The 23,866-nt window shown below is 52.4% G+C and overlaps 2 protein-coding genes across 5 annotated transcripts; both read left to right on the forward strand.

Moving 5' to 3' along the window:
• The first annotated feature begins 55 nt into the window (after window positions 1-55).
• Window positions 56-14,998, forward strand: HDAC8 (histone deacetylase 8). Of its 3 annotated transcripts, none has more exons than XM_071757890.1 (11): window positions 56-196; window positions 575-627; window positions 1,875-2,005; window positions 2,383-2,524; window positions 5,027-5,139; window positions 6,152-6,229; window positions 6,616-6,724; window positions 9,250-9,422; window positions 10,953-11,078; window positions 11,717-11,726; window positions 13,722-14,041. In XM_071757890.1, exons 1-11 carry the CDS (start codon window positions 116-118, stop codon window positions 13,900-13,902), a joined length of 1,197 nt encoding a protein of 398 aa, XP_071613991.1. In that variant the 5' UTR covers window positions 56-115; the 3' UTR covers window positions 13,903-14,041. The 3 variants fall into 3 exon arrangements, with proteins under 3 accessions (XP_071613991.1, XP_071613989.1, XP_071613990.1); XM_071757888.1 differs by lacking the exons at window positions 11,717-11,726; window positions 13,722-14,041 and adding exons at window positions 13,553-13,658; window positions 14,476-14,998 and having other exon boundaries at window positions 57-196; window positions 10,953-11,047; XM_071757889.1 differs by lacking the exons at window positions 1,875-2,005; window positions 2,383-2,524; window positions 11,717-11,726; window positions 13,722-14,041 and adding exons at window positions 13,553-13,658; window positions 14,476-14,998 and having other exon boundaries at window positions 57-196; window positions 10,953-11,047.
• A 2,037-nt stretch (window positions 14,999-17,035) lies between these two features.
• Window positions 17,036-21,929, forward strand: RPS4X (ribosomal protein S4 X-linked). 2 transcript variants are annotated; one of them, XM_071757893.1, is made up of 7 exons: window positions 17,036-17,195; window positions 18,171-18,248; window positions 18,800-18,980; window positions 19,403-19,500; window positions 20,481-20,652; window positions 21,065-21,222; window positions 21,771-21,929. In XM_071757893.1, the coding sequence occupies exons 2-7, from the start codon at window positions 18,222-18,224 to the stop codon at window positions 21,870-21,872; spliced, it is 738 nt and encodes a 245-aa protein (XP_071613994.1). In that variant the 5' UTR covers window positions 17,036-17,195; window positions 18,171-18,221; the 3' UTR covers window positions 21,873-21,929. The 2 variants fall into 2 exon arrangements, with proteins under 2 accessions (XP_071613994.1, XP_071613993.1); XM_071757892.1 differs by lacking the exon at window positions 17,036-17,195 and adding an exon at window positions 17,806-17,956.
• The last annotated feature ends 1,937 nt before the right edge of the window (window positions 21,930-23,866 follow it).

A 23,866-nucleotide genomic window follows, 5' to 3' on the forward strand; every position in this document is an offset into this window, starting at 1 on the left:
GCCCATTCTTCTCCTCTGGGCAGGGGGACAGCGGGCTCTCCACAGGCGCGGGGCGGGACTACAGCTCCCGGCATGCCGCGGGGCGACGCGCGCCCTTCTCGGAGTGGCGGCCTCGATGGCGGCGGCGCCGCCGGTGTATGTGTACAGCCCGGAGTACCTGGCACTCTGCGACTCCCTCTGCAAAGTGCCCAAGCGGGTCAGCGCCGCGCCGGAGGGCAACGGTGGTGGTGGTGGTGGTGGGCTTACCGGGGCCTGGGGAGCGTGGCGGTGAGGCCTGGAGAAGGCTGCCGGGGAGCCAGTCGCTTGGCAGCCCCCGGCAGGGCAGGGCGGAGCGGGCGGCTGGGACGCGGAGCTGGCGCTTCCCGGGCACCCCCTGCTCAGGGGCCGTCAGGCGCGGTGCTCGGGCCCGGCACCGCGGGAGGTCCCGCACCCTCCGCGGGGGACCCGGTGGGCAAGGCCCGGCCGTGCCTCTGTGCTGGTGGGAGAGGCCGCGGTCCCCTCCACTTGTTCCCCGGGAGCTGCTGTGTCACCTGCACTGGAGCTGCTCTCGTCATCTTCTTCTTTTTTTTCTTAGGCCAGTATGGTACATTCGTTGATTGAAGCGTATTCGTTACTTGACCAGATGAAGTAAGTACTCCCATTGCCTGTGGAGGGAATATTTTCTTCCCTGCTAATGTTCGGAAGATAATGTGTAACCCCAGGCCTCACGCTGTCCTTGCTGGCAGCACGATTGTAGGAGCCCACGCACTGTGTATTTCTAGGGTCTAAGGAAAGTTTGTTTCTTTTGCTCAGTGGACAAGGTTATGGTAATTATAACAACTGTAAATTGTGGTTACCTTTCCTGGTCCAATGGAGTACAAACTGCTTTGTGCTTTCTCCACAGAACGTGCTGTCACTTGCTGCTCTCGTGGCTCTGAGCAGAAACAAGTGTAGAAACAAATCATCCCTGTTAGCAGCGCTGGTGCTGAGGGGGACCATGTTGTTTTGCTGTGTTGTGGTTGGTTTGGGAGTCTCTTTATGAAGTCTTGGTGCTGTTCAGCAGAGAAGACAAGATAAGAACTGAGGTGTAAGAGTGAAACCTGCCAGCTCCATTAGGCTCTTGATACTGGGTGATATGGAGGGAAAGAAAAGGCTTAGTTCAGAATCTCTTAAGTAGCATCTCATAAAATTTTAAAGAAATCACACACTCTATTTCAGTAGGTGCAGAAGGTCCTATTGGAACTTTTCTTTTAAAAGATTTCTTTCTATCTGGTCACTTTGGTAGAGTGTACTTGGGGAAACAGCTGCTGTGTCCTGTCCAGAGCCTGAGCTTGGTAGAGGGCTTCAGCGTGTTGCAAGATTTATTTAGGCACACTGCAAAGCTTGCAAATCCAGGGATGGTGATACACGAGTTGCTGAGGACAAAAACAGTTTTTGCTTTGAATGCAGGCAGAGTTAAGCACGAGTAAGAGGTGCTGCTCAGCTCTTGACCTGGCAAGCTGATGTCCTGCTCCAGCACTGGGCTAGGCTTGGATGTTTTTGCTCTGATATTTCCTCTGTATGTAACCAGCATGTTGGGTCTGCAGGAGATTACTCAGACGAGGAGAACAAGCAGAAAAGGGGCAAAAATTGAAGCAAAGTGAGAAGGTTAATGCAGGTAATACATGCAGATGTTCCTCATCAAAGTGGGCACAGCACACAGTGCCAAGCTGGGGGAAAGGCCCACTCCAGCTCAGCTGAGCACTTGAAGTACAGTCTGGTTTGAGAGGAAGGGGGGGGGTTTGTTTGATTTTTCAACAGTAAGTGACAAAAGAAGACTTCAGGTCTTAGGAGGTTAAAGCTGGGTGTTACACCTGAACCCTGGTGCTTCTTGTCCTGATATGCTCCCTTTATAGGATAGTCAAGCCAAAAGTGGCCTCCATGGAGGAGATGGCAAGCTTCCACACGGATGCCTACCTGCAGCACCTGCAGAAAGTCAGTGAGGAGGGGGATGATGACCATCCAGAGTCTGTGGAGTATGGACTGGGTAAGGATGTGTATCTTCAGGGAGAGACTAAGTATCAGGTCCAGGATGCTTTTATGATGGAGCTGAGGTTAGACAGAGGGGTGAGCTCAGGCAGGCTGCTGGGAGGGAAACTCGAGCAGGGTGTTGCTGAGCCCCATCAGGCAGGGCTACCTCGCATGCTGGTTGGTGTTCAGCGTTGCCAGCAGAGGGTACTGTCAGTCTCACGCTGCTGCTCTGTGCTGCTCAGCCTGTGCCTTGTGTGCCAGGGGACAGGGCCTTTTGCTGCTGCTTTGAGGATCCCAGGCAGGACAGAGGGCCCTGAGATACTGCCCTTGGAACAGAGCTGGGACTGGGTGTGCAATGCCTGCTGTGTCTGATACAAGGACCCTTACCCACAGGCTACGACTGTCCAGCTACAGAAGGAATCTTTGAGTATGCGGCAGCCGTGGGAGGAGCCACAATCACTGCAGCCCAGTGCCTGCTGGATGGCGAGTGTAAGGTAGCAATTAACTGGCCTGGAGGGTGGCATCATGCAAAGAAGTAAGAAAACAATCTCTTCCTTTGTGTTTTCTCACCTGGTGTCTGAGCCCTGCCTCCTAGCTCCCAGGTTACTTTCAAACCCTCAGGGTGATCCAGCTGGAAGAGGGAGCAAGGTGTGAGAGGGGTGGGAAAAGGCAGGAGGGAGAGGAAAGAAGCAGAGTGTAGGGCAGAGGCCTGAGAGTGAGTTGGTTACTGCCCAGTCCTGGTGCTTTCATTGACTGCAGTGCAGGTCTGGGGCTGATACAGCCAGAGGTGTCCTGCCATCCACTGGTACTTAACCAATCTCTGTGAGTTCAGTTGAGAATTGATTTTGCACAGTCTGTAAAGAAGGGCTGCAGAGAGGCAAACAATTGGTGTCACTCCCAACTTGGAAGATGATGGGAACATGACAATGTGTCCAGATTGTTTTGTGTGGCTATTTTGATTTCTTAGAAGGTTTGAAACAGCACAGAACTGACCTCTGTTTTTCCCAGTGCTCTGAGGATGGCTGTTTGCTCTGAGCTGCAATGTCAATAATGATCTTCCAGAACAACAGGAGAAAAAGTAAAAACTTTGCCCCTTTATCCCATGATTCCGCAGTCATAAAATAATTTGTGTCCATAGCTTCCCATGGATTTATGCTGTGTTATGACTTGTGTCCCCCATCTCACAAAACATGAGCTCTGTCTTGGTTGCATGGTTTATAAAATTCACGTAACATAAGGAATATTAGCAGTGTTGTTGCCACTGGGCTGTACTATGAGCTGGGAACTAAACAGTCTGTTCTAAAAAGGCTTTTTGTACTCGCTGATACCAAAGGAGCCTTCCCAGTTCCCTCAGTGAGGTGCAGCCAGACTGACACCCAGCTGCAGGACCTGGTGCTAGGACCCTAGTCCCAGCAAAACAGTGTCCTTTTGTCACAGAAGACCTGCTCTCTGGTGGCATAGTTACTTTCCAGGGACATAAAGGAAATGGTAACCACTGTCAGCTGGGGCTTTTGAAGCTCCTGGTTCACTGATAAGTCTTTGGAGCAGAAGATGAGATGCTGGCTTGTTTCTTGACTGTCAGGGTTTAACACTGGTCCAGCAATTAAACCAAGTAACAGATGCTCTCTATTAATACCCCTCTCCTTCCTGATAAAGAAAGAAGAGAGAAAAGGGAGAGAGGCTTATGGGTTGGAAACTAAACTACACAACTTTAATGAAACAGTAATGATAAATAGGAAAAATTACTAAATATATACAAATATACGGGAAAAATTGAGTATGTTCCTTCCCCCCTCTCCCCCAGTAACTCTCACATCACCACCGAGGCTGCAGGGCAGCCCTGAGAAAGTCCAGGCTGGAATCCTGGAGTCGGCAGCAGTCAGGAGCTGGAGGCAGGAACACACAGATATGGGCTGGCAGGGATCAGGACCACAGGCAGAGGAAGGGATGGAATTCTCCCAGGATGCCGAAGGAAACAGGGACAGGCAAAGAAAGGGAAACAGGAAGGGCAGGAAGCCGGAAGCTGGAAACCTTGTGATCCCTCAAATTTATCCTGAGTATGAGGTGTATAGGATGGAATACTCTGGTCAGTTCTGGCATCTATCTTGTCCGTTCCCCCCCAAAGGAGGCTGCAGGTGGGACCTCTTTATTCTTCTTGGAGGGTAAAATGTTCCTCAGAGCTGAGCAGTGTCCTTGGCTCTGCACACCAGGTTCTAGCAGTAACTATAAACATTGAGTGTTATCAGTCCTAGAAGCAGACACTGTCTGAGAAACTTGCTGTTAATTTCAGCAACTGCAGCTACTTACAAGAGACTGAGCTGAAAGCAAAAGTACAAGACAGAAAATTACCTTTATCCTGGCCTAGACCAGAACATTGACCCACCCCTGCGGTCCCTTCTGGCAGCAACTATCTGAGCTGTGCTGTTTTGATCCATGGAGGCAGGAATCCCAAGTGCTGGCCCTGAGCTGCAGCTGTGACACTGTTCAGCCTCTGCGAGAGCAGGTGTCCTGTGAGATCATCTGTCACAGTCTGGAGAGAGTGCCCTGGGAATGACATTGTACACTTTGTTTTCTTGCAGGCTGGGAAGGAGGGGAGGAGTACAGTGTGTAAGCACAGTTAAGGAAGGTTCCCAGGATACTTGGTAACATCCCAGTTCTCTGCATCACTCTAAATGAACAGATTGCCACACAAAATATGTTGGGTTTATTTATCTTGGGTTTTATTTGTGCAACAGTGAAATAAATGTCAGAGGTACCCTGCCGAGCCCCCAGTGGGTCAGGGCCTCTCTGCAGCAGAGCCAGATGATGCTTTACCAGCTGCCAGCAAGCCCAGGTTTGACACAAGCAGTCATCACCTGTGTGCTTCCCAGCCACACTTCGAGCTGCTCCTGTCTCATCCCTTGGTCACTGCTGGGCCTTGGCCAGGCTCTTTGCCTCCTCTGAGCCCCTGGGATATGGAGCAAAGCAAGAGCGACCACACCGGAATCAGTGTGGACTGCACTGGTGATGTTCAACCTCATGGACATTGTTTTCACAGAGATGAAGCTTCTGGTTTCTGTTACCTTAATGATGCTGTCTTGGGGATCCTGCAGCTGCGCCAGAAGTTTGACCGTGTTCTTTATATCGATTTGGATTTGCATCATGGGGATGGTAAGGCCTGGTGCAGGCTGCAAACAGCACAGACACACAGGGATGAATGCAAGAAGTGAAGGCCTGTCAGGGCAGTAGGGCTTTGCCTGCTACAGCAGCTGTGGCTTTGCGTCCTAGTAATGTAGCCAGGTTCCCTCAATCCATTTCTGCCTTGTCTTGCTTTATGGATTTGCCCTGTGCTGCTCATCTATCCTCTCTTGAAGGAATTGGCAGCACTCTTGTACGTAAAACAGCAATGTGTTTCCATTCCAGTAATCCTCTCTGCTGTTGGCTCTACAGCAAGGTCTTCCCTCAGACCCTCAGAGAACAGCTGCTGACTGTGTTTAATTGCTTGATGCCAACAGTGCAAGAGGGAAGTAGTAAACAGTGCTTTTAAAGGAAGTCTCAACAATAGAAAACTAAAGCCAGAGCTGGCCCTGCTGAAACTGCTCTCTCCTCAGGGGTGTTATTTCAACTGATTGGCACAGCCAAACAGCAACACCATTTAACATTTCCTGCTTTCCTAAATTTTACGGTGTGTTTCATTTTGCTCCATTTCCCACCACGTTTGGTTTCTGTTAAGTTACTGTTACTTCTTTCTCCTTCCTCACCCCCACTATTTTAGTATGTCTTCAAGGAAAAGAAAAGGCACATTAAACTGCAGCAGTGCTGAGAAAACACAAGAGAGCCCATTAGCTCTGGTTCTAATCAGAACCCAACTCTGGCCAAGGCCTCCCTGATCAGCTCCCTCCCCCCCAAGCAGTGCAGATGAGTGCAACCTGAAGTGTTGAGACCCGTTCAGTACCAATTAGCACGGGACCTGCTAATTTCACTTTAGTTGTGACCTTTGCTGCAGTTGAACTTGTGTCTCCTTTAATTAAGGATGGATTTATTGAGCCACACTTGGTTTCCTGTTTTGTTCCGTTTCGTTCCTGTTCTGTTTGCTGCCCTGTGTTCAAGTGGTGTGTTTGCGTGTTTAGACTCAGTTATGAGGATGATATGTGAAAGTTTTTTCTCTTCCCTTTTCTGACAGGAGTTGAAGATGCCTTTAGTTTTACCTCGAAAGTCATGACAGTTTCTCTGCACAAGTTTTCACCAGGATTTTTCCCAGGCAAGTTGAACTTGTGAGGTTTGTGCTGACTTGGTTCACATCACTGACAAGGCCCCAGCAAAGGCAAGTCCCATCCCCTCTGTCCAGCAGAGTTGTCTTCCTGCCTCTCTTGTTGACCCAGAGAACTACATGTTTGGCATTTTCTGCTTTCTGGTTGTGGCTAATGCTGAGCAACCACTTACAGCCCTTGGAAGCTGCATGATAGAATTGGGCAGGGGGCAGGAACCTGGTCCATCCAACGTCTCCTTTATTGGTGGTGGCAAGTGGACTTCTTAAACATGCCGAAAGTCCTGCCTCTCTGCTCTTGTGTGAGACATGCCACCCATTTCTCTTGCTGCTGGTCTCCTTTGCCTCATAATTAACCACAGGCTGCTTCTGTTTCTCAGGCACTGGTGATGTGACAGATGTTGGCCTGGGGAAAGGTCGCTATTACAGTGTCAATGTACCTATCCAAGATGGCATTCAGGATGAGAAATATTACCAGATCTGTGAAACGTAAGCCACCTTCTCTGATACAGTTTCCTTGGATGGGATTTTAGAGAACAGAGACTGCACAGATTTTATTTACTGTTTTAAATTACAGCATTCCCTAAGGCTCATCCCTTCCCTTGTTACAGTTTTTTGTTACAAGTGTGGATCTTAAAAGTTCTCAGAGGTTTTTGTGCAAATCTTAGGCAAGCTAAATATAGAGAGACATCTGTGGGTGGCTGGAGGGACTCTGTCATGGGTCAGCCTTGAAGGGACAAGCACATTTTAACTATTTTAGCTGTGAACTTAGGGCTAGATGCTTTTCCCTCAAAGTAGTGCTCTGAACCCTGACTGTCTGTGGGAGATATTCTTGGGGCTGAGCTAGAAGTGTTTACCAAGCACTTTGTCTATGCTGGAAGAATGAAAGGCTGAAGGTCTGCCAGTGATTGAGCTGCCTCTCAGCAGGCCCCTCTGTCATGCCACTGGTGATGGACTTCACAGGCTGCTGCCCTTGTCAAAACTGAGCCGTGGAGCTTGTTCTCTTCAAGGGGAGAAGAGCCTCAGTGCAGGGCTGCAAGACACAGTGGCACATCCACCGCTCAGGTCTAACAGCTGAGAGCTGGAACCTGTCTGAACCTACAGCCCTTTAGGGCAGTCATGCTGGGGCCATGTCTCCTGCCAGCTTGTTGGTGCTTGTTGCTGGTGGTGGTAGAGCAGCACCCTTCCTGCTGGGAAATGTGTTTCCAAAAGGCGGGGCAGCTTTAGGGGCTGAGTAGGGATTAGGGCTCTGAAACTTTGACTGCCATTCTCCATTTGCTTGAGCAGTTGTAGAAGCCTATTCTCTTCCATCCACCCTGTCAGCTGCTGAATGTTTTAGCTCTTCTTCTGACCTCTCTAGGGGTAACAAAAGGCAACTTTCTGTCAGTTGCTTCCCTCGTGGGCTGTCAGGGGTTGAAATTTGGATGCTGCTGAAAGAAAGACCTTGGGGAAGTCTGAAAACTGGCAGTGTCTGTTCATTTCTGCTGCAACGGCAGGCAGTACAGCTGCATTGGCACACTGCTCTGCCAGGGCCAGAAAGGGACCACGGGGGTCACCTTGCACAGGGAGATGGATGAGGGGGCAAGGGACCCCCAGTCTTTACAAGTGGAAGGTAAACTTTCCTCTGTATGTGGTATTTCACATGCATCTGCCCATTTCTGGTAGATCCATGAGGAACATAAAGTTTCCTAGGGAAAAGGTGAGCTGTTTGAACTGGCCAGTGTCAGCTGCCTGTCTAGCAAAAGTGGAGAAGCATGTCTGAGGGAGATGGGGGAAGTGGGACCCAAGAGACTGCTCACAGGAGATAGATGTGCCTGCAGAGGTCGGGATATAGGCAACAAGAAGCCTCATCAGCAGCAGTCAACGTGAAGAAGCCTTACAGTGTTTGAAGAAAGCCAGTTCAGTCCTCCTTACTCCAGGGAAGGGGTTGTTTTTTCATCACCAGTTGATTTTTTTCCCCAGCAGTGCCTGTATTTCAGTAGTGAATTTGTGATGTTTGTAAAGCTGATGGCCTCAGCCCTGCAGGCATCTGCCTTGGCAGACTGCACTGAGCTCAGTGGGGTTCCTTGGCTGGGTGCACTGACTGGCTTAGTTTCTTAGGGTGAGTGCTGGTAAATGCAAGCTCTTTGTCACAGGGAAGCAGCTCTTTCATTTGACACTGCAGTGGTTTCTAATTGCATATCAAATAAGAACTGGTGATACTTTGGTTCTCTTAGCCAAGGCAAAGGCATTTATTCACATCTGTTCCCATTTCAGCAAAACAAAAACACTGCGGTTTTTTCCTAATATTTGCTGTATATTTTGGGCTTTGGAGCACAGTGCTGGAAACAGGATTGTTCCCTTTTTGGTGTTTGTAACACTAAAAATCTCCTGGAGGAAATTCAGATGTCTGACGTGCCCAATTACCTTCTGTGAGAGAGAATACTTATAGTAAACTGTCTCCAGGACACTGGCCCTGTTGCACCTCAACATCCACCATAGCTGAGGAAAATGTACTTCTGCCTTGAGAGCCAGGTGGGATAGAGGAGAGCAAGAACCTAGACAGAGCCTGCCACTGTTCATCCTGTCCTGTCCTGTCCTGTCCTGGCAAGAGGTGTATGAGAGTTTAGGATTGTTGATTTGCCAGACCCTGCTCTTCACCACGACTTTTAAAGGGGAGAAAGGCTGATGGATTTGGTTTGCAGCCCTTCCACACAGGGCAGCAAAGGTAAACATGTGGTTCGATGCTATCACTGAGCAGATCAGGACTAGATCCCCCTCCTCTGCATTCTCAGGGATGGTTTTGCCTTCATCAGCCTTGTGATGAGCACTTTGAGAGCTGAACTTGTGGCAGGAGAGAAGCAGAGTCAGGAGGCTAACTAGGAACAGAGGGAGTGTAGCTGGTATGAGGAGGGTGGGAGAAGAGAATGCAGAAGCCCCGAGGAGACATCAGTGCATCCAAGGGACCAGGGCCATGCCACCAGCATCCCTCTGAGCTGTGTTCACAGTAACCCCCACCCTCCTCCTCTCCACAGTGTGCTGAGGGAGGTGTACACTGCCTTCAACCCAGAGGCAGTTGTGCTGCAGCTGGGGGCAGATACCATTGCTGGAGATCCCATGTGCTCCTTCAACATGACACCCAAGGGAGTCGGCAAGTGCCTGAAGTATGTGCTGCAGTGGCAGCTGGCAACCCTCATCCTGGGAGGAGGTGAGTGCATACACATCCTGCTGTTCACAAGGAAACAAGTTTGTCCTCCCGTGACCCTATCTGGAAGGTGTGCCTTTGGGCTGGGCACTGGCTGGAGCTCAGCAGGATGGCTCCTGTTGCTCTTTTTATACAGACATGAAATCCTTGATACCAACAGGTGCTTCAATCCTGAACCTAAGTTCTTGAGTTAAAAGCTGCTTGGCTTTTCTGGAGAAGAGCAGAGACACTTAACCCTGATGAGATGACTTGGCTCCTCAGTGGCCCCTCTGATTCGGGAATCAGCCCTTCAGCACTTCTCTTTAAAAGTGAGTGCTGTGTTCCCCAGCCTACCTAGGGCATCTGGCAATGAATGATTTTATTTGGATTGAAGGAAAAGGAAGCTTTGGGAAAAGGACTGGCTGTCTGCACAATGTGGCAGAGATATGATACCCAGCAAAAGCTAAGGTTGACTTAGCTCCACCATGCTACATGACCAGCTGCTTGTCCAGAGGGGAGAGCACAGGACAGGCTTTACATGACAGAATGTTTCAGAACAACAGAAGCCACTGTGTGCCAGGGACAGACCCCCAGTTCTGTCCCTGGAGCAGTATCAGTTCTAGCTGTTGTACTTTTTGAGATGAGGGGGATCAGGTATGGCATGTTAAACCTAAAATTTGAAGTCTGTACTGCACTGTATTTTTGAAAGCTTATTAGTGTTTATTCCTGCTGTGGTGTATCTGTGAGTATGTTGGGAGTGGCACCTTTTGGCCAAAAATAAACCTTAAAACTTTTGTCAAAAAATGAGGGATGGCTATTTGTCACTCTTGAAAATACCTAAGGAGCATCCCACCACTCGAGCCTGTGGAAGCATCTGAAGTCAAAATTGAGGGAGGGGTTAATACCTGCAAAAAAACCAACACAGACCCAAAGAGAGCCGAACATTGAAAAATATTGTTTCACTCTCTACTCAAAGTGTTTGTTCCTATTTTAGTTGTCTTTGCTTCAGAAAACCACTCTTGAGTCTCTTGCAGGATTGGTTTCAGTCAGGGTTTCTCCTAGTGGGCTGATACACTGTTACTATGGAGGGAACCATTGCCATAGCAACTGTGAAACCTCATTTCCTTGTAAAGCAGTTACAAGTTGTACTAATAAGCTTCATATTTGTCCTCTCAAACATGGCAGTGCTCACCAGAGAATGGCTGGGCTTGTGTATTATGCTCTGTGGGTTGAAGTCTGGCATTAAAAATGCAGGAATCCCCTGTCTCCACGGCTGCCCATGCATTTCTCTCCCCGTTACCTTTGAGCACCCCTCCTTGTTACCCGGAAAGAACCCAGCACAGTCTGCCATTGCATACAGTTTCATTTGGACCTTGCCTCGTGTAGCCAGCAGGTGCAAAATGCAGTTTTTGGGCACAGCTGCAGTGGATGAAATAAAGGGATGTAAACTGCACAAGTTGCCTCCACAATTTGTTCCTTCCACTAAAGTTTTTCCCTCTCTCTTTCCTTTCCCCAATCTTCCTCCTCCCAAATCACCATCCTTGCTGGAGACAGGAGGCTACAACCTTGCCAACACAGCCCGCTGCTGGACATACTTGACTGGGGTTATCCTTGGGAGAACGCTGTCCTCTGAGATCCCTGACCATGAGGTAAAGCTTTGGCAAACCCTCCCTTCTCCTTGCATGAGAACCGAGTCACTTTACTTAATCCAGGCGGCATCCTTGCCCCTTGATCCTGTTTTGTTGAGACTCCTGTCACGATAGCACACTGTCCTAGCAGCACAGTGGGTGCTTGTTCCCAAAACCCGAGGCTCTTCGCATCTTTTTGCAAGGGATCTCAGGCACCGATAAACTCTGGTCTCAGGTTATTCCAGAGATGGTGAGGAGAGGGAGTCACCTGTTCACTCAAAGAACTCTTTAGGATGTGTGCATGTTTTTGCCAAAGAAGAACCAGGCTTTCTCAAGGCTTCAAACCTTAGCCCTGCTTTCACTGACTTACAGAAAGTACCAGGTGCAACTTCGGAGCTTTCCTGAGCATCAGCCTTGCTGTGGGGCTGGGTGATGTTTGTGTTCGTGTTCTTTCCCAGTGCTGGTGTTTGAGCAGGGCTGGACAGCTGGTTGTAGGGACTCAGTGTAACACTGAGTAAATTTGGGTGGAGTAACTCTAGGTACATAATAGGTCTCACACTGCAGATCAGTGCTATTGACCCTGCAGAAATAAACCTGTGTGCAAAACAGTGCAAGCCTACATTGATGACAGAGAGGAATTAAGGGTTTGCCTCTGTGTAACAATCTCACCAACCAGAATGCATGATGAAGTAAAGCATTTGTATGGATTGAAACTGGAAATTTATCATTATAGAAACTGGTGATTGCAGATACAAGATTCTTTTTATGCTCAACTATGATCTTTCAACTAGGTTTCTACAGAAACAGGTTTTAAATGAGACTGGGTCTTTCACATATGCTGGAAATAAAAAGATGTGTCCCTCTGCAGGAATTAACTGCTGTAGGTGGTTAGGTTTTGCCTGTTCGTTGTTGCTCTAAGCAGTTTATTTGTTGTGTGAATGATTCTTGCACCAAATGCCCTGACTGATAAAATCAGTGTGGGAATGAGCTGATTGCAGGAAGTCACAAGGGGTACAGTGGAGCCCTGTGTGCTCTGGCTGCTTCTTCTCCCTCTTTCTCAAAGGAATTTGTATTCCCTCCTAGACAGGAGATAGATTGTATTTCCCCTGTAGTGGATGAAATTCCCATGTGTGCAGCAGTCTCCATCTACACTGTCCAAGTTTTCTGTCTTCTGGATACTTTCCAGCAGTCAGGGAGTTGTAGGTACGTTATCAGTACCTTGTGCACCCCCACAGTTCCCCTGCATATTACATCATGTGAGTCTTACCATGTGGAGAAAATGTGGGGCTTTTCTGTGTTGAGAGGTTTACTAAAAGATGTCTATGATGGAGGGTATATTGGGCTAGTAACAGTAACTAGAACTTTTATTTTAAAACATAAATTAATTAGAAAATTGCCTGGCTCCTGAAAACAAACATTGAAAAAATAAGTCCTTTTAGATATCAGAACTTCTCTTTCAAAGTAAACTAGTACTCAGTACAGGAGTGTTCCCTTTTGTTTATGCCCAAGGGCTTTATCTGATCTGAGGTCCAACATCTGAAGCTGTTGGACTTCCACCACTCCCTTTAGGACAATTTCCACTTTTGGAAAGATTTATTTTTCAGGAAATGCTCTGATTTTTCCTGTTGGTTCCCTCAGCTTGCTTTTGTCCCAGTATCCTCAGTGCTACCAGGCTGTCCTTGCCCAACTCTCAGGGCTTAGACCTTCTAGCTGGAGACCCCAGCAGCTCCTCCTGCAAAGTCAAAATGTGGTTCTTTCCATCCTTTCTTCTTTGGTAAAGGCTTCCTGGCTGATTTCCAGTCTCACTGGAAACAATGATTGATATATATATATATATTTATATATATATATATATATATATCCTTGGATTTACAGCTTTAAGTCTTTTTCATGCTATGAAATGAAATGGGAAGCAGTGCAGATGTGCAGCAAATATGGGAGTGATTCCTTCAGCTGATTTGCAGTTGGCTGCTTGACAGTGGTTTGAGTCAGTGCCAGAACATCTCTTAGAAGAGAATAAAGTTGGATTTGGGGTTGCTGTTGTGCTGTTGCTGAGGCAGAGACAAATGCAGCAGTTTTTCATCATTTGGTCCCATGTTTGGTTGAGGGTGTCTGACAGAATGGCTCCATAATAAGCTTATAGCAGCAATGAACACCTTGTTTGACATGGTTTCTGAAGACCACCCTGGCTTGAGACAGATCACTGTTGAAACACATGGCTGTGAAGTGGCTAGGTTGTGCTGCTCTTGATGTATTTCTCTCTGTCAGCCAAGTTTGGAATGCTTTTTCAGTGATGGTGGTTCAGATCCTACCCTATTATATTTAGCACTTTGATTCTAGCAATGAGGAGCTTGGGAATGTTCCTTACAGCTTCAGGCCAAGGAATCAAGTTGCTATGAAAGGAAGTCAGTAGTCAGAAGCATGGAGGTCTTTTGGTGGTTTGTTTGTTTTTTTTTTTTTTTGCTTCCTCCAGCCTCAGCCAAGCCAGAGACCACTCTGCTGAATCTCCCCTCCTCTTCCCTGCAGTTCTTCACAGAGTATGGACCTGATTACGTGCTGGAGATCACACCAAGCTGCAGACCGGACCGCAATGAGCCACAGAGAATTCAAGAAATCCTTAACTCTATCAAAGGTGAGTTCTCTAAACCAGCACTCCCTTCTTCAGGCTTACAGGTCTTTTTAGAGGAAACTCTAGCTTGATGACTAGAAAGATGAACCACATTCACTTGGCTTCTCATCATGTACAAAGTCATTGGTCTCCTGCTTCACTTGTGGTTCTCAGTGTTAGTACAGCATCAGACCTGGGGTCCCTCTTAGCAAAAGTCTTTGCCTTTCCTCTACCTGGGCAGAGGAGTGTGTGGCCTCGTCCTTGTTAGAAAGCTAGAGCAGAACAGGTTTTACAAGACTTCAAGGATCATCTGGTTCAGCCTTTTATGGGAAGGGTAGCCTTGATGACATTATCTAGCACCCTGTCCAGTTGCATCTTGAACTCCTCTGGCAATTGGGTCTCTGCCACGTCCCTGGGGAGGTTGTTCCAGTGATTGATTGATTGTTCTTAGTGTAAAAAATTTCCTTCTTGTAAAAAGGTGAAACCTCTCCTGGTTCAACTCATACCTATTACCCCTTGTCCTCTCCATATGTGAAGAGACAGCCTCTGTCCTCTGCACAGCTACCCTTCAAGTACTGAAGTACTGTGATGAGGTCCCCCCAAGCCTTCTCTTCTTCAGGGAAAAGAGACCCACATCCACCTGCCTTTTGTAATAGGGCAGGTTCTCAAGCCCTTTGATTATCTTTGTGTCCTTCCTTTGGACCCTCTCCAGTCTGCACTCTGGACTGTACTGCGTCCTGATCCATCACATGTAGGGATGGCACCCCTGCCTCTGGCCAGGCCACTCTGTCAGGCTGCGATATCAGTGGATATACCCTTTTCTGCCTCCTTTTATTTGCAGGAAATCTGAAGCACGTTGTTTAGCGGAGTAGGAAGGCTCAGATTTCCACAGGAGCATTTTCCATGGGGAAGACAGCGTGACTGTATGAGCAGCTGGGAAAAATTCTGGCTGTGGGGGAAACTGGGAAGAAATTATTCTTGGTTGGTTGATTTTTGGTTCTCTTTGAAGAAGAAAAGCTGCTGCATACCATGCGCCCTGTGGTTCTCCCCAGAGAGTAGTGTGAGCCTACAGCCACAGCCTTCCAGTGCTGGCAGAGCCTCCTTTGCTCCTTTCTCTTTCCTAACACCACAGAGTTTATTCTCACACCTGGTTTTAAATGTTTTTAAGAGAGGGGATGCTCAGAGCTACGAACCCTCCCCAGCTGGCGCCCAGTGCCACATTTCCTTCCTGGCAGGAGCATGGCCTCTGAGCTTCCCACCCTGAGGGACTGCTGGGGGCTGGGCTGGGCCTCTTACCCACACAAAGGCACAGCCCTTGTGTTTTTAACTGGGAACTTTTTTAAAATAAAGTATTTGAAATACTCTTCCAGCTCTTTCCCTTCTTCCTGCACTCACCCTGCCATGCTCTTTTCCATGGCACTCCATGCTTTCAGACAGTGCTGGAAAGCAAAGAAAGACCTGCTGTTGCATTTTTTTATTGTCCCTTGCAGCCCCGTCACTTAAGGCAGCACAGACACCATTCCCAGGGCAGTGGCTGGGCTCTTGAAATCCTGTGCAAAGGGGCCAGACCCCAGGGATGCTCTGGAGTGTAGCAAGGGAGATGCAGGGGCAGAGTGGCAGCTCCTGGCCCAGGAGATCTTAGATGAACCTGCTGATGCCCCAGTACCCCATGAGAGCTGTGGCTCAGCATGGGAACAGGTACACAGATTTTTGTGGGGAAGAGCTCTCCCAGTGCCTCTGCTGTCCCTTCCTTCACCTGCCCCACAGAGCTGTTACTTGTGTGGTGTCTTTCTGAAGATGTCCAGTCACTGGGCAAGCGTATTTCCCATTACTTAAACCAGAGTATGCTGGAATAAATAGCAAGATGAAGGGACTGCCAGCCTGACATGGCTGTGTTTTGATCTCCTGTTTTTCACTGCTGATCCAAACAACAGGAAATCCAGTATGGAGGGAGTACAGTTGGATGTGGGTCCTGTGTCCCCAGGGAGTGGCTTCTGACCCCCTCCCAGCTCTCCTGGTGCCTGCTGTGGTGTGCTGGGGGGAGAATGGCTTTGTGTGGTGACCACTGGCAGGAGGTTGGTGCTGCCACCAGCACACCAAAGGCTCTTAGTGTCCAGGGCAGTTGTCAGCTTTTGGGATTCGTTCAGCCAGGAGGAAAGTGAGGTATGAGAGAGCAGATAAGCTGGCTGGCTGCCCACTCCAACCCACCTCAGGGCCTCATGCTATTTGTCCTCCCAACCAAGCAGAGAGGGCCCTGTGAACTTCAGGAGCTGCTTCAGGAACAACTGGGAAAACAAGTACCCAATAGAAAATGCCTCATGTCAAACATTGTGGCCCTAAATGGGGTTCAGGTGAGGTTCAAGGAGGGCTGGTCCTGGGGGTGAGAGTAGGGATATGGCACCGTACACCAGGCAGGTTGCCCTCCCACAGACAGCTAGGGAAGCAGAGAGATCAAAGCACACCCTCTGCCATCTCCTTCCACATCTCCCAGTGCAGAGGCAGCTGGGGCTCAGCTTGTTGCAGTCAAAGGGCAAAAGAAGGAACAAATCCTGTCCCCCCCCACCAGACCCCCTCACACTCAATGTCCCCTCCAACGAGGCCATCAGCCCAGGTCACCCTAACCCTGGCACCAACTGGAACGCCTTCCCTTACCCACCCCTCGGATGGGTGTTACAGGTGTCTCCCTGCCTGGGCTGGGGAGGCAATGGGAGGTGGGGGGGGGCGTCAGCCTGGATGCGGGTGACATGGGAGGCAGCTGAGAGAACACGAGGCTGCGGGTGTCCAGGCTGCACAGAGAAGCATGGGAGTGTCCAGGCCTAGATGGGGTGGCATGGCGGGTCCCAGCCTCAACGGGAAGAACACGGACGGGCCCGGCTGGAAGGCGGCGACATGGGGTTGCCGGCCGGGGACCATCAGGACTGGCACAGCCCTTGGGGGCCGTCCTGCCCCGTCCCGTCCCTCCCAGCTCGCCCCGTCTGCCCGCTGGCCCGGTTCCGCTTCGCCTTTCCCCCCGGCCCGGCCGCACCGGGACCGTTAGAAATCCCGCGGTGGCGGCGGCTGCCCTGGGCCGTGAGGTAAAAGGGGCCGCGCGTGGAGCGGAGCCGCCCAGGTAATCGCGGGGCAGCCGGGGCGCCGCTCCCCGCCCCGCTCCAGCCGCCGGCCGGCTGGGGACCGCGCCGGACCCCTCCGCCCCGGGCGACGGCGACGGCAGGCGCGCCTCGCTGAGCGCTGCCGTGTCCCCTCAGGCCCCGGAGGATTTGACCTCGCCGCGGTGCCGCCCCCGTCGCACCGAGCACCCACGAGGTGGCAGGGGGGCCGGGGAGCTGCCGCCGCCGTCGCGTACGGGCCTGCGCCGGCCTCCGCCGCCCCCTTGTCCCTGCAGACGGGTCCCCACATCCTGGCCACCACACACTTCCAGAAGCTCAACAACCCGCACCGCGGCGCCGGGGGGCGTCCGGTACCGGCCGGAGCCCGGGTCACTGCCTGGTTGGGGCCTCAGCGCGCAGCTGCGGGGCGCGGGCAACCACCCCATCCTGACCGTCGGACCCGGTGGACGAGGAGGTGCTACGGCCGGTGGTGATGGAGCTCGGCCTCGATAGGGCGGACGCTCTGCGGGAACTCTGGCTCGGCCACCACGAATTTGACTTCCTTGCGGACCTGCCGGCCGGCTGCTGAGCCTGAAGGGCGGCTGGGGATGGGGTGGGTGGGAGGGGGCTTTCGTGTTGCCCCTCGGAGGACCCGCTGCCGCTGGGTGCGGGGAGACCACCAGCTGACCCAGAGGGGCCGTGAGCCGACGCTACGGGCGGGATCCGGGCGCGAGTACCGCTGGAGCGCGGCCGAGGGTGGGAAGGGGCCGCCCCCGGGGCCGGAGGACGCGTGGCCTGCTCTTCCCGCCCCCAGTGCGGAGCCGCCTCGCTGGGCTGGGCGGGCCAGGGGTCTCAAGCTGGTGCCTAATAAAACCTGCAAGGACCCTTATACCCTGGCTGTGCCCCTTTCTCTGTCCCGCTGAGCGCTGCGGCAAGGGACGGGGAGAAGGAGGGACAGTGCTGTTCCTGACGCACTCACAGCCTCACCAGACCCCAGGGCGAGCAGAGCGCTGGGGGCTGTCCAAGGGCAGGGGCAGGGGCGGGGCCGGGGGCGGGAGCGGAGGCGGGGGCGGGGGCAGGGGCGGGGGGGAGAATCCGGGCACCCTCTCCACGACACAGAACCCCCGCAATGTACCTCCGGGCCGACAGGGGGCGCCCCGCCCCGTGGCTACGGCCCCCGCGCATGTCATCTGCGGACCGGAAGCGGGCGTCCTTTCCCTGCGGAGCACAGCCATGGTGAGACAGTGGCGTTGGTGTTCCGTGCCGGCATCCGCTGCCATCCGCCGCCCGCCGCGAGCTCTCGCCGTCCCCGCCGCGTTCAGAGGAGTGGGAAGGACCCCGCCGCTAGGGCCCGGTGGCGGCGGGAGCCCGGGGTGGCCGGAGGGGGGCGGCTAGGGGGTGCCAGGCCTGTCGGCGGCCGTCCCGTAACGCATCCTGTCCCGTCCCGTAGGCCCGCGGCCCCAAGAAGCACCTGAAACGCGTGGCTGCGCCCAAGCACTGGATGCTGGACAAGCTGACGGGCGTTTTCGTGAGTGCGGACCGGGGTTGGGGTTGAGGCCGGGTACGGGACCAGTCTGAAGGTCGCCGCAGTGGCCCTTTCAGCTAGCTGCCGGCCCGCCCGGCTGGGCCGTCTCACCAAGGGAGTGGTGGGGCCCGGCGGGGTCTGCGGGCAGGCTCAGGCGCTGCTCTGGAGTGGCGGTGAGCAGGGATAATGCAGGGGAGAAGAGGGTGGTTGCTGTTGAGGCTTTGCGAGCTGCTATTGTCTTTTCCCCAGTTTGCAAGGGATATGGCAGTGGTGTAGTCGACCGCCCTCTTTTATCACGCCCTTCACTGGGGTGGGTCGGTGGATGGTTGTACCGTGTTGGGGGCAGTGTTTGTGAGGTGGGTGAGACTTCGGGAAAACACGTTGTGAATACCAAGAAAACACATCCGCAACCTGTCAGTGTCTGCTTACCAGTTAGGCTGCACACAGCTGTCCTTAGATGCTGCAGCCAGAGCTGTCAGGGCTGTATCGTGTTCCAGGGAACAGTCAATGTTGCTGTTGTGCATGAGAACCCATCAGAAAGCTTCTGTTTGCAGGCCCCCCGTCCGTCAACCGGCCCTCACAAGCTGAGGGAGTGCCTTCCCCTCATCATCTTCCTGCGGAACAGGCTCAAGTATGCCCTGACAGGAGATGAGGTCAAGAAGATCTGCATGCAGAGGTTCATCAAGATAGATGGCAAAGTTCGCACAGACATCACCTACCCTGCAGGCTTCATGGGTGAGTGAGGAGGGCTGAGGGGGTGCCGCAGGCAGCTCTGCTGCACTGGGTGAGATGTTTTGAGGCTGGCAAGATCTGGGGGAAAATGAGCTTTCCTGGTGGAGTTGAAGTATGAACAGTTGTTACTTACTGTTGAGTTGTGCACTGCAGTGGGTACCAAAGCCAGATATCTGTAGCTGTCAGCTTGCATATGCATGAACAGTTATTCAGACTTCAGTCTTTAGCAGTTCTTATGAATTCGTACTGTATCACAGTGAAAGGTGTGAGCCTGTGATCAAGAGGAGATACAGACCTCGTCATTCACACCCAAGGTGCTGTTCAGCAGGTCTTAGTTCTTTTTAAACATGAGGTTTTTGCTGAGTTACACTGCTAGGTACTGTAGTTGGTAACAGGTGCTGTTTTATTTCCCTCTCTGAAATCAGATGTCATCAGCATCGAGAAGACTGGTGAGCATTTCCGCCTGGTGTACGACACCAAGGGGAGGTTTGCTGTGCACCGCATCACAGTTGAGGAGGCCAAGGTGAGGGGCTTCAGCCTGGTGTGAGCATGGGCCCAGGTGGCTTTGGTCAGGACAGTGGCTCCTCTGTGCCAGCTTCTGCACAGGAGCTGTTGTCTCTCTTTGCCCAAGAGCTGAGCCCTTGCCACCCTTGGGAAGATCAGGGCCTTCAGGCTGGGGTGCATGGGAATCTTTTGGTGAGATGAGAGTGGATGCATTGTGGGGTGCCTGAAACAAGGGATGTTGGCGTGGGGTACCTGCAGAGGAAGCTTTGTGGTGGGGATTGCTGTGCTGTGGTGAGCTGTAGCACAGGGCTCTGCAAGCCAGAAGTGATTGCAAACACAGCTCTGCCTGTGGTGCAGCAGCTTTCCTCTGCCTCTTGGGTCTGTTACGGAATGTTCACAAAACTGCCCTGAGTGTCGGGAGTGACTCCCACACCTCTTCCTTTGACCCAGACACGACTGTGTGCCTGTGCTGTGAGTCTGCCTCCTTGGTGTGTCCTTTCAGGGCCAGGCTGTGCAGCCAGGCAGTGGCACCGAGGGGAGAGATGGCCACGCTGGAGCTGGCTGCAGGGAGTGTTCAGGACCTCTCTGCCTCCCTGTGACACTGTTCCCTCTGGCTGCCAACCTGTGTGAATCCCAGCAAAGCTGTGAATTGCTTGGGGGTGAAAGGCAGGAGGGGAGCTGGGGTACCCTGGAGGAGGGAAGCAGGGTCCTCTCTTGGGTCCTGGAGACAGGCAGTCTGCCTCAGCCCCACAGGCTCCAGAGCAGAATGAGAAACCTGCCCTGGCACATGCTGTCCTGGGGGGTGTAGTGGGGTGGCAGCCCTGCAAGGGGCCTTGCTGGGGCAGAGCTGCTCCCCGGGTTCTCTGTGAGCCCTGCAGGGTCTGGGGGTTTTGTGGGGTCCAGGGCCTGCTGTGGCAGGCGGCAGTCTGGGGGACAAGGGTCTCTGGCCCGTGGTGTCACTGGCTGCCTCAGCAGAGCACTGTTGGGGGCTCTTTGCAGTACAAGCTGTGCAAGGTGAGGAAGATCTTTGTGGGCACCAAAGGAATCCCTCATCTGGTCACCCACGATGCCCGCACCATCCGCTACCCAGACCCACTTATCAAGGTGAATGATACGGTCCAAATTGACCTGGAGACGGGCAAGATCACAGATTTCATCAAGTTTGACACAGGTAGGTCTTGAATCCTGTGTAAAACACTGTGATCTTCCCCACTGTGGGGAGCAGTTTAGAAATTCAAGTACAAAAGCATTGTAAAAGGCTTTTTTTTCCTGGGGCATCTCCACTGGCAACTGGAGCAGGGATTCCATTACATGCCTCCTTGGTGCTGACAGGAATGAGTGAGAAGGTGGTGAAGAATGTTTGGTCCAGGCCTTGGGGCCAGAGAGCTCTTTGGCTCCTCAGGGTGTGCCAGGGTCCCTGTGGAATGTAGGTGTCACCAGGTGCTCCAGTGGCCGCTCTCTGGGCCAGTGTGGCTCTGTCCCTACCCTTTTCCATGGATGCTCCTCAAAGGACCCAGGCACTCTCCAGCTTCACCATTGCAGCTGGTGCCAGCTCTGGTCACAGCAGTCTCCTTTCACCCCAGGTAACCTGTGTATGGTGACCGGTGGCGCCAACTTGGGTCGTATTGGGGTGATCACCAACCGGGAGAGACACCCCGGGTCATTCGATGTGGTTCACGTGAAGGATGCCAATGGTAACAGCTTTGCCACCAGGCTCTCCAACATCTTTGTCATTGGCAAGGTAAGCCTGAATGGACATGGGTGGGTTCTGCTGCTGGCTGAAGAACAGAGATGTTCATGGCTCCGGAAATTAGCTGCATGGTGAAGCTCCAGTGCTGGCATCAGTTCTGGCTCTGCTCCCTGTGGTTCTGCCCACGGGGAATGCAAAGCATGTGTAAATGTAGGAATGGGGGGGACATTTCCAAGAAGCAGCCCTGTGGTTCTGTAAACCTGAGAGCCCAGAGCTCAGCAGTACTCAGATCTTGATGGGACCTGAGCAGGTGCTTGGACAAGAGAGCTCTCTCCCTGCCTGATGCCTCTGCTTTTCATTCCTGGTGGGCTCTTCTCTCTGGGTTGGAAGGGATGATGGGCTGGGGCTTGGCTGGAGCATGTTCTTCCTGAGCATGACAGAACAAGGCAGAGGCAGGTCCTTGCATCTTTGGCACCTTCTGCAGGGCCAGAACTGTGTGGCCTGGCAGGGATTGGCTTCTGCTGCCCTTTCTCCCTAAGAGGGGGAGCTCTGCAGCTGTCCAGGATCCATGATGTGAGGTGGCTTCTCTTTTGCTGCAGGGCAACAAGCCATGGATTTCCCTGCCCCGTGGAAAGGGCATCCGCCTGACCATTGCTGAGGAGAGGGACAAGAGGCTGGCAGCCAAGCAGAGCAGCGGGTGAGCAGCAGTTCAGGCCAGCAGTTGTCCTTTCAGTCTGTTAATTAAACCGTTTACCAAATCACTGTGTGAGTGGCTGGGGGTATGTGGGCTGTGCCAGTGTGAAGCCACACTCTGCTCTCCAAGAGGATCTGCTGGGCTGGGGAGATTCCCGGTGACCTGAGCAGCTGCCAGAGCTGCATTCCAGGGAGGAGGAGCCGTGGTGCTCTGTCCTGAGCTGCTGCATGAGTTCTGGTACCAAGGGGGTTGATCCATATGTAGATGGTGAGGTCCTCCCCTTGGGAGAGCTCTGTTGCTGCCGACTTCTGGCTCCTCAACCAAGGCCTTTGACTTCTCCAAATCCACTAGTAAAAAAAACGATGGGTAAGGGGAATGGCTGCCCCGCGTTGGACACGGGAGGAAGCATGACGGAGGATGAGGAAAAGGCTGAGTGCCTGGGGCTGGGCTGTCACTGAGAGTGCGAGTGTGGGCTGACACGTGGGTGATCGGAGCGTGCGGTGCTGTGCAGGATGCGGGTACCACGGGGTGCGGGTACCAGCGAGGTGCGGGCACCAGGGGGGTGCGGGTACCACGGGGGGCGGGTACCGGGGTGCGGGTCAGTGCCCGGCAGCCACGCGGAGCGGCGTGAGTACAGCTCCTGCACGGGGCAAGGGGGAAGGAAAGGTGAGTGCCCGCCGGGGCGGGTAGATGGCCTCCATCGGGCGGGAGTGGCCTCTCAGTCCTCCAGCAGCTCTCTGGTTTGGTCCTACACATGCGCAGAGTGAGAGCGGGCACTGGGAACGTGCGCAGGGGCGCCACCTAGCGCCTGCACTGCCAGGCACGCATGCGCACTGAGGCGCAGCGCATCACACCGCGGCAGCGGAGGCTCCCTGTGTCTCCGCAGCGTTATCATCACTTCCCCCCCCCCCCCAACCCCCCCGGGCCGTGCCCGCCCCACTCAGCTTTCTTGCCCTCGGTTTCAGGGCTCGGTAGCATCCTGCTTTTGCCAGCACCTCATCCCTCTCTGTCACATCTGTATTTGGTGTATGGGTGCTTTCCTGCAAGGCACAGAAAGTGCCAGACACAGTGTGGTCTCCCATACGGGATATATTCAGGCATCACTCTTCGTCCCTCTGAAGTGTTGTTGCATTTAAGTGTTATGTGATGTCCCCTGCTGTCCTACTCCAGATGATTCACTCCTTTGTCTGACCCTTTATAAAGTTCCAAGAGTTGCAGGTGCAGTTGTTTCAATTAAAAATATCAGAATATCTGATAGAGGTGTCAGAAACAACAACAAAAAAATAGACTTCCTGGACACCAAAAGGAGAATGGAGTGTGGGTCACATTCATCATCCCTGACTGCTTTCCAGATTGTGGAGGCAGATGTGACACAGCCATAGTGTAGAGCAACCCATCCCTCACTTCACCTGGTTGGTAGGTTGTGCTTGCAGGTCTGTGCTGACATCATAGGGGGATGCTGCTATAGGCTGAGATTTGACTGAACAGTTCCCCTGTTTCTCAATAACAATCCCCTTTCCAAATTAGTTTTGCTTTAGCAAAAGGTAGGGAGGATTCCCAGTTACCTTTCTCTACGCTATTACAGTACTGAGTTCACTGAAACTTAGTGGCTTCCTCTGGGAGTACACCAGTCAGAGAAGGCGTTCAGTGGAGCAGTTATTCAGATCTTGAAAACTGTCTCCATGATCCCTTTTGCCTCTGGTGTGAGGGCTCCAACCACACTGAAACTCTGGTAATGTGCAGGGCTGCACGCCTTGCCCCACACTGCTCAGGGAGAAGCCCCAGCAGCTGCTGTGTGCAGTGAATGTCAGTCACACTGAGCTTTCCCAGAAACACTAAGATTCTGGGAAATTGAGTTTAAATCACCTAACAGTGGCTTTTTACTGTGGATTATAAAATGCCTTCTGTGCATGCAGATGTGCTCAGGAGCTCACACTTGTGCTTACAGCTGTGGTTCAGACATGTGTCATGCCCCTCTCTCTCCCTGTGCCCACGTGCCCA

Source organism: Heliangelus exortis, chromosome 14 (assembly GCF_036169615.1).
Source record: "Heliangelus exortis chromosome 14, bHelExo1.hap1, whole genome shotgun sequence".
NCBI classification, from domain to species: domain Eukaryota; kingdom Metazoa; phylum Chordata; class Aves; order Apodiformes; family Trochilidae; genus Heliangelus; species Heliangelus exortis.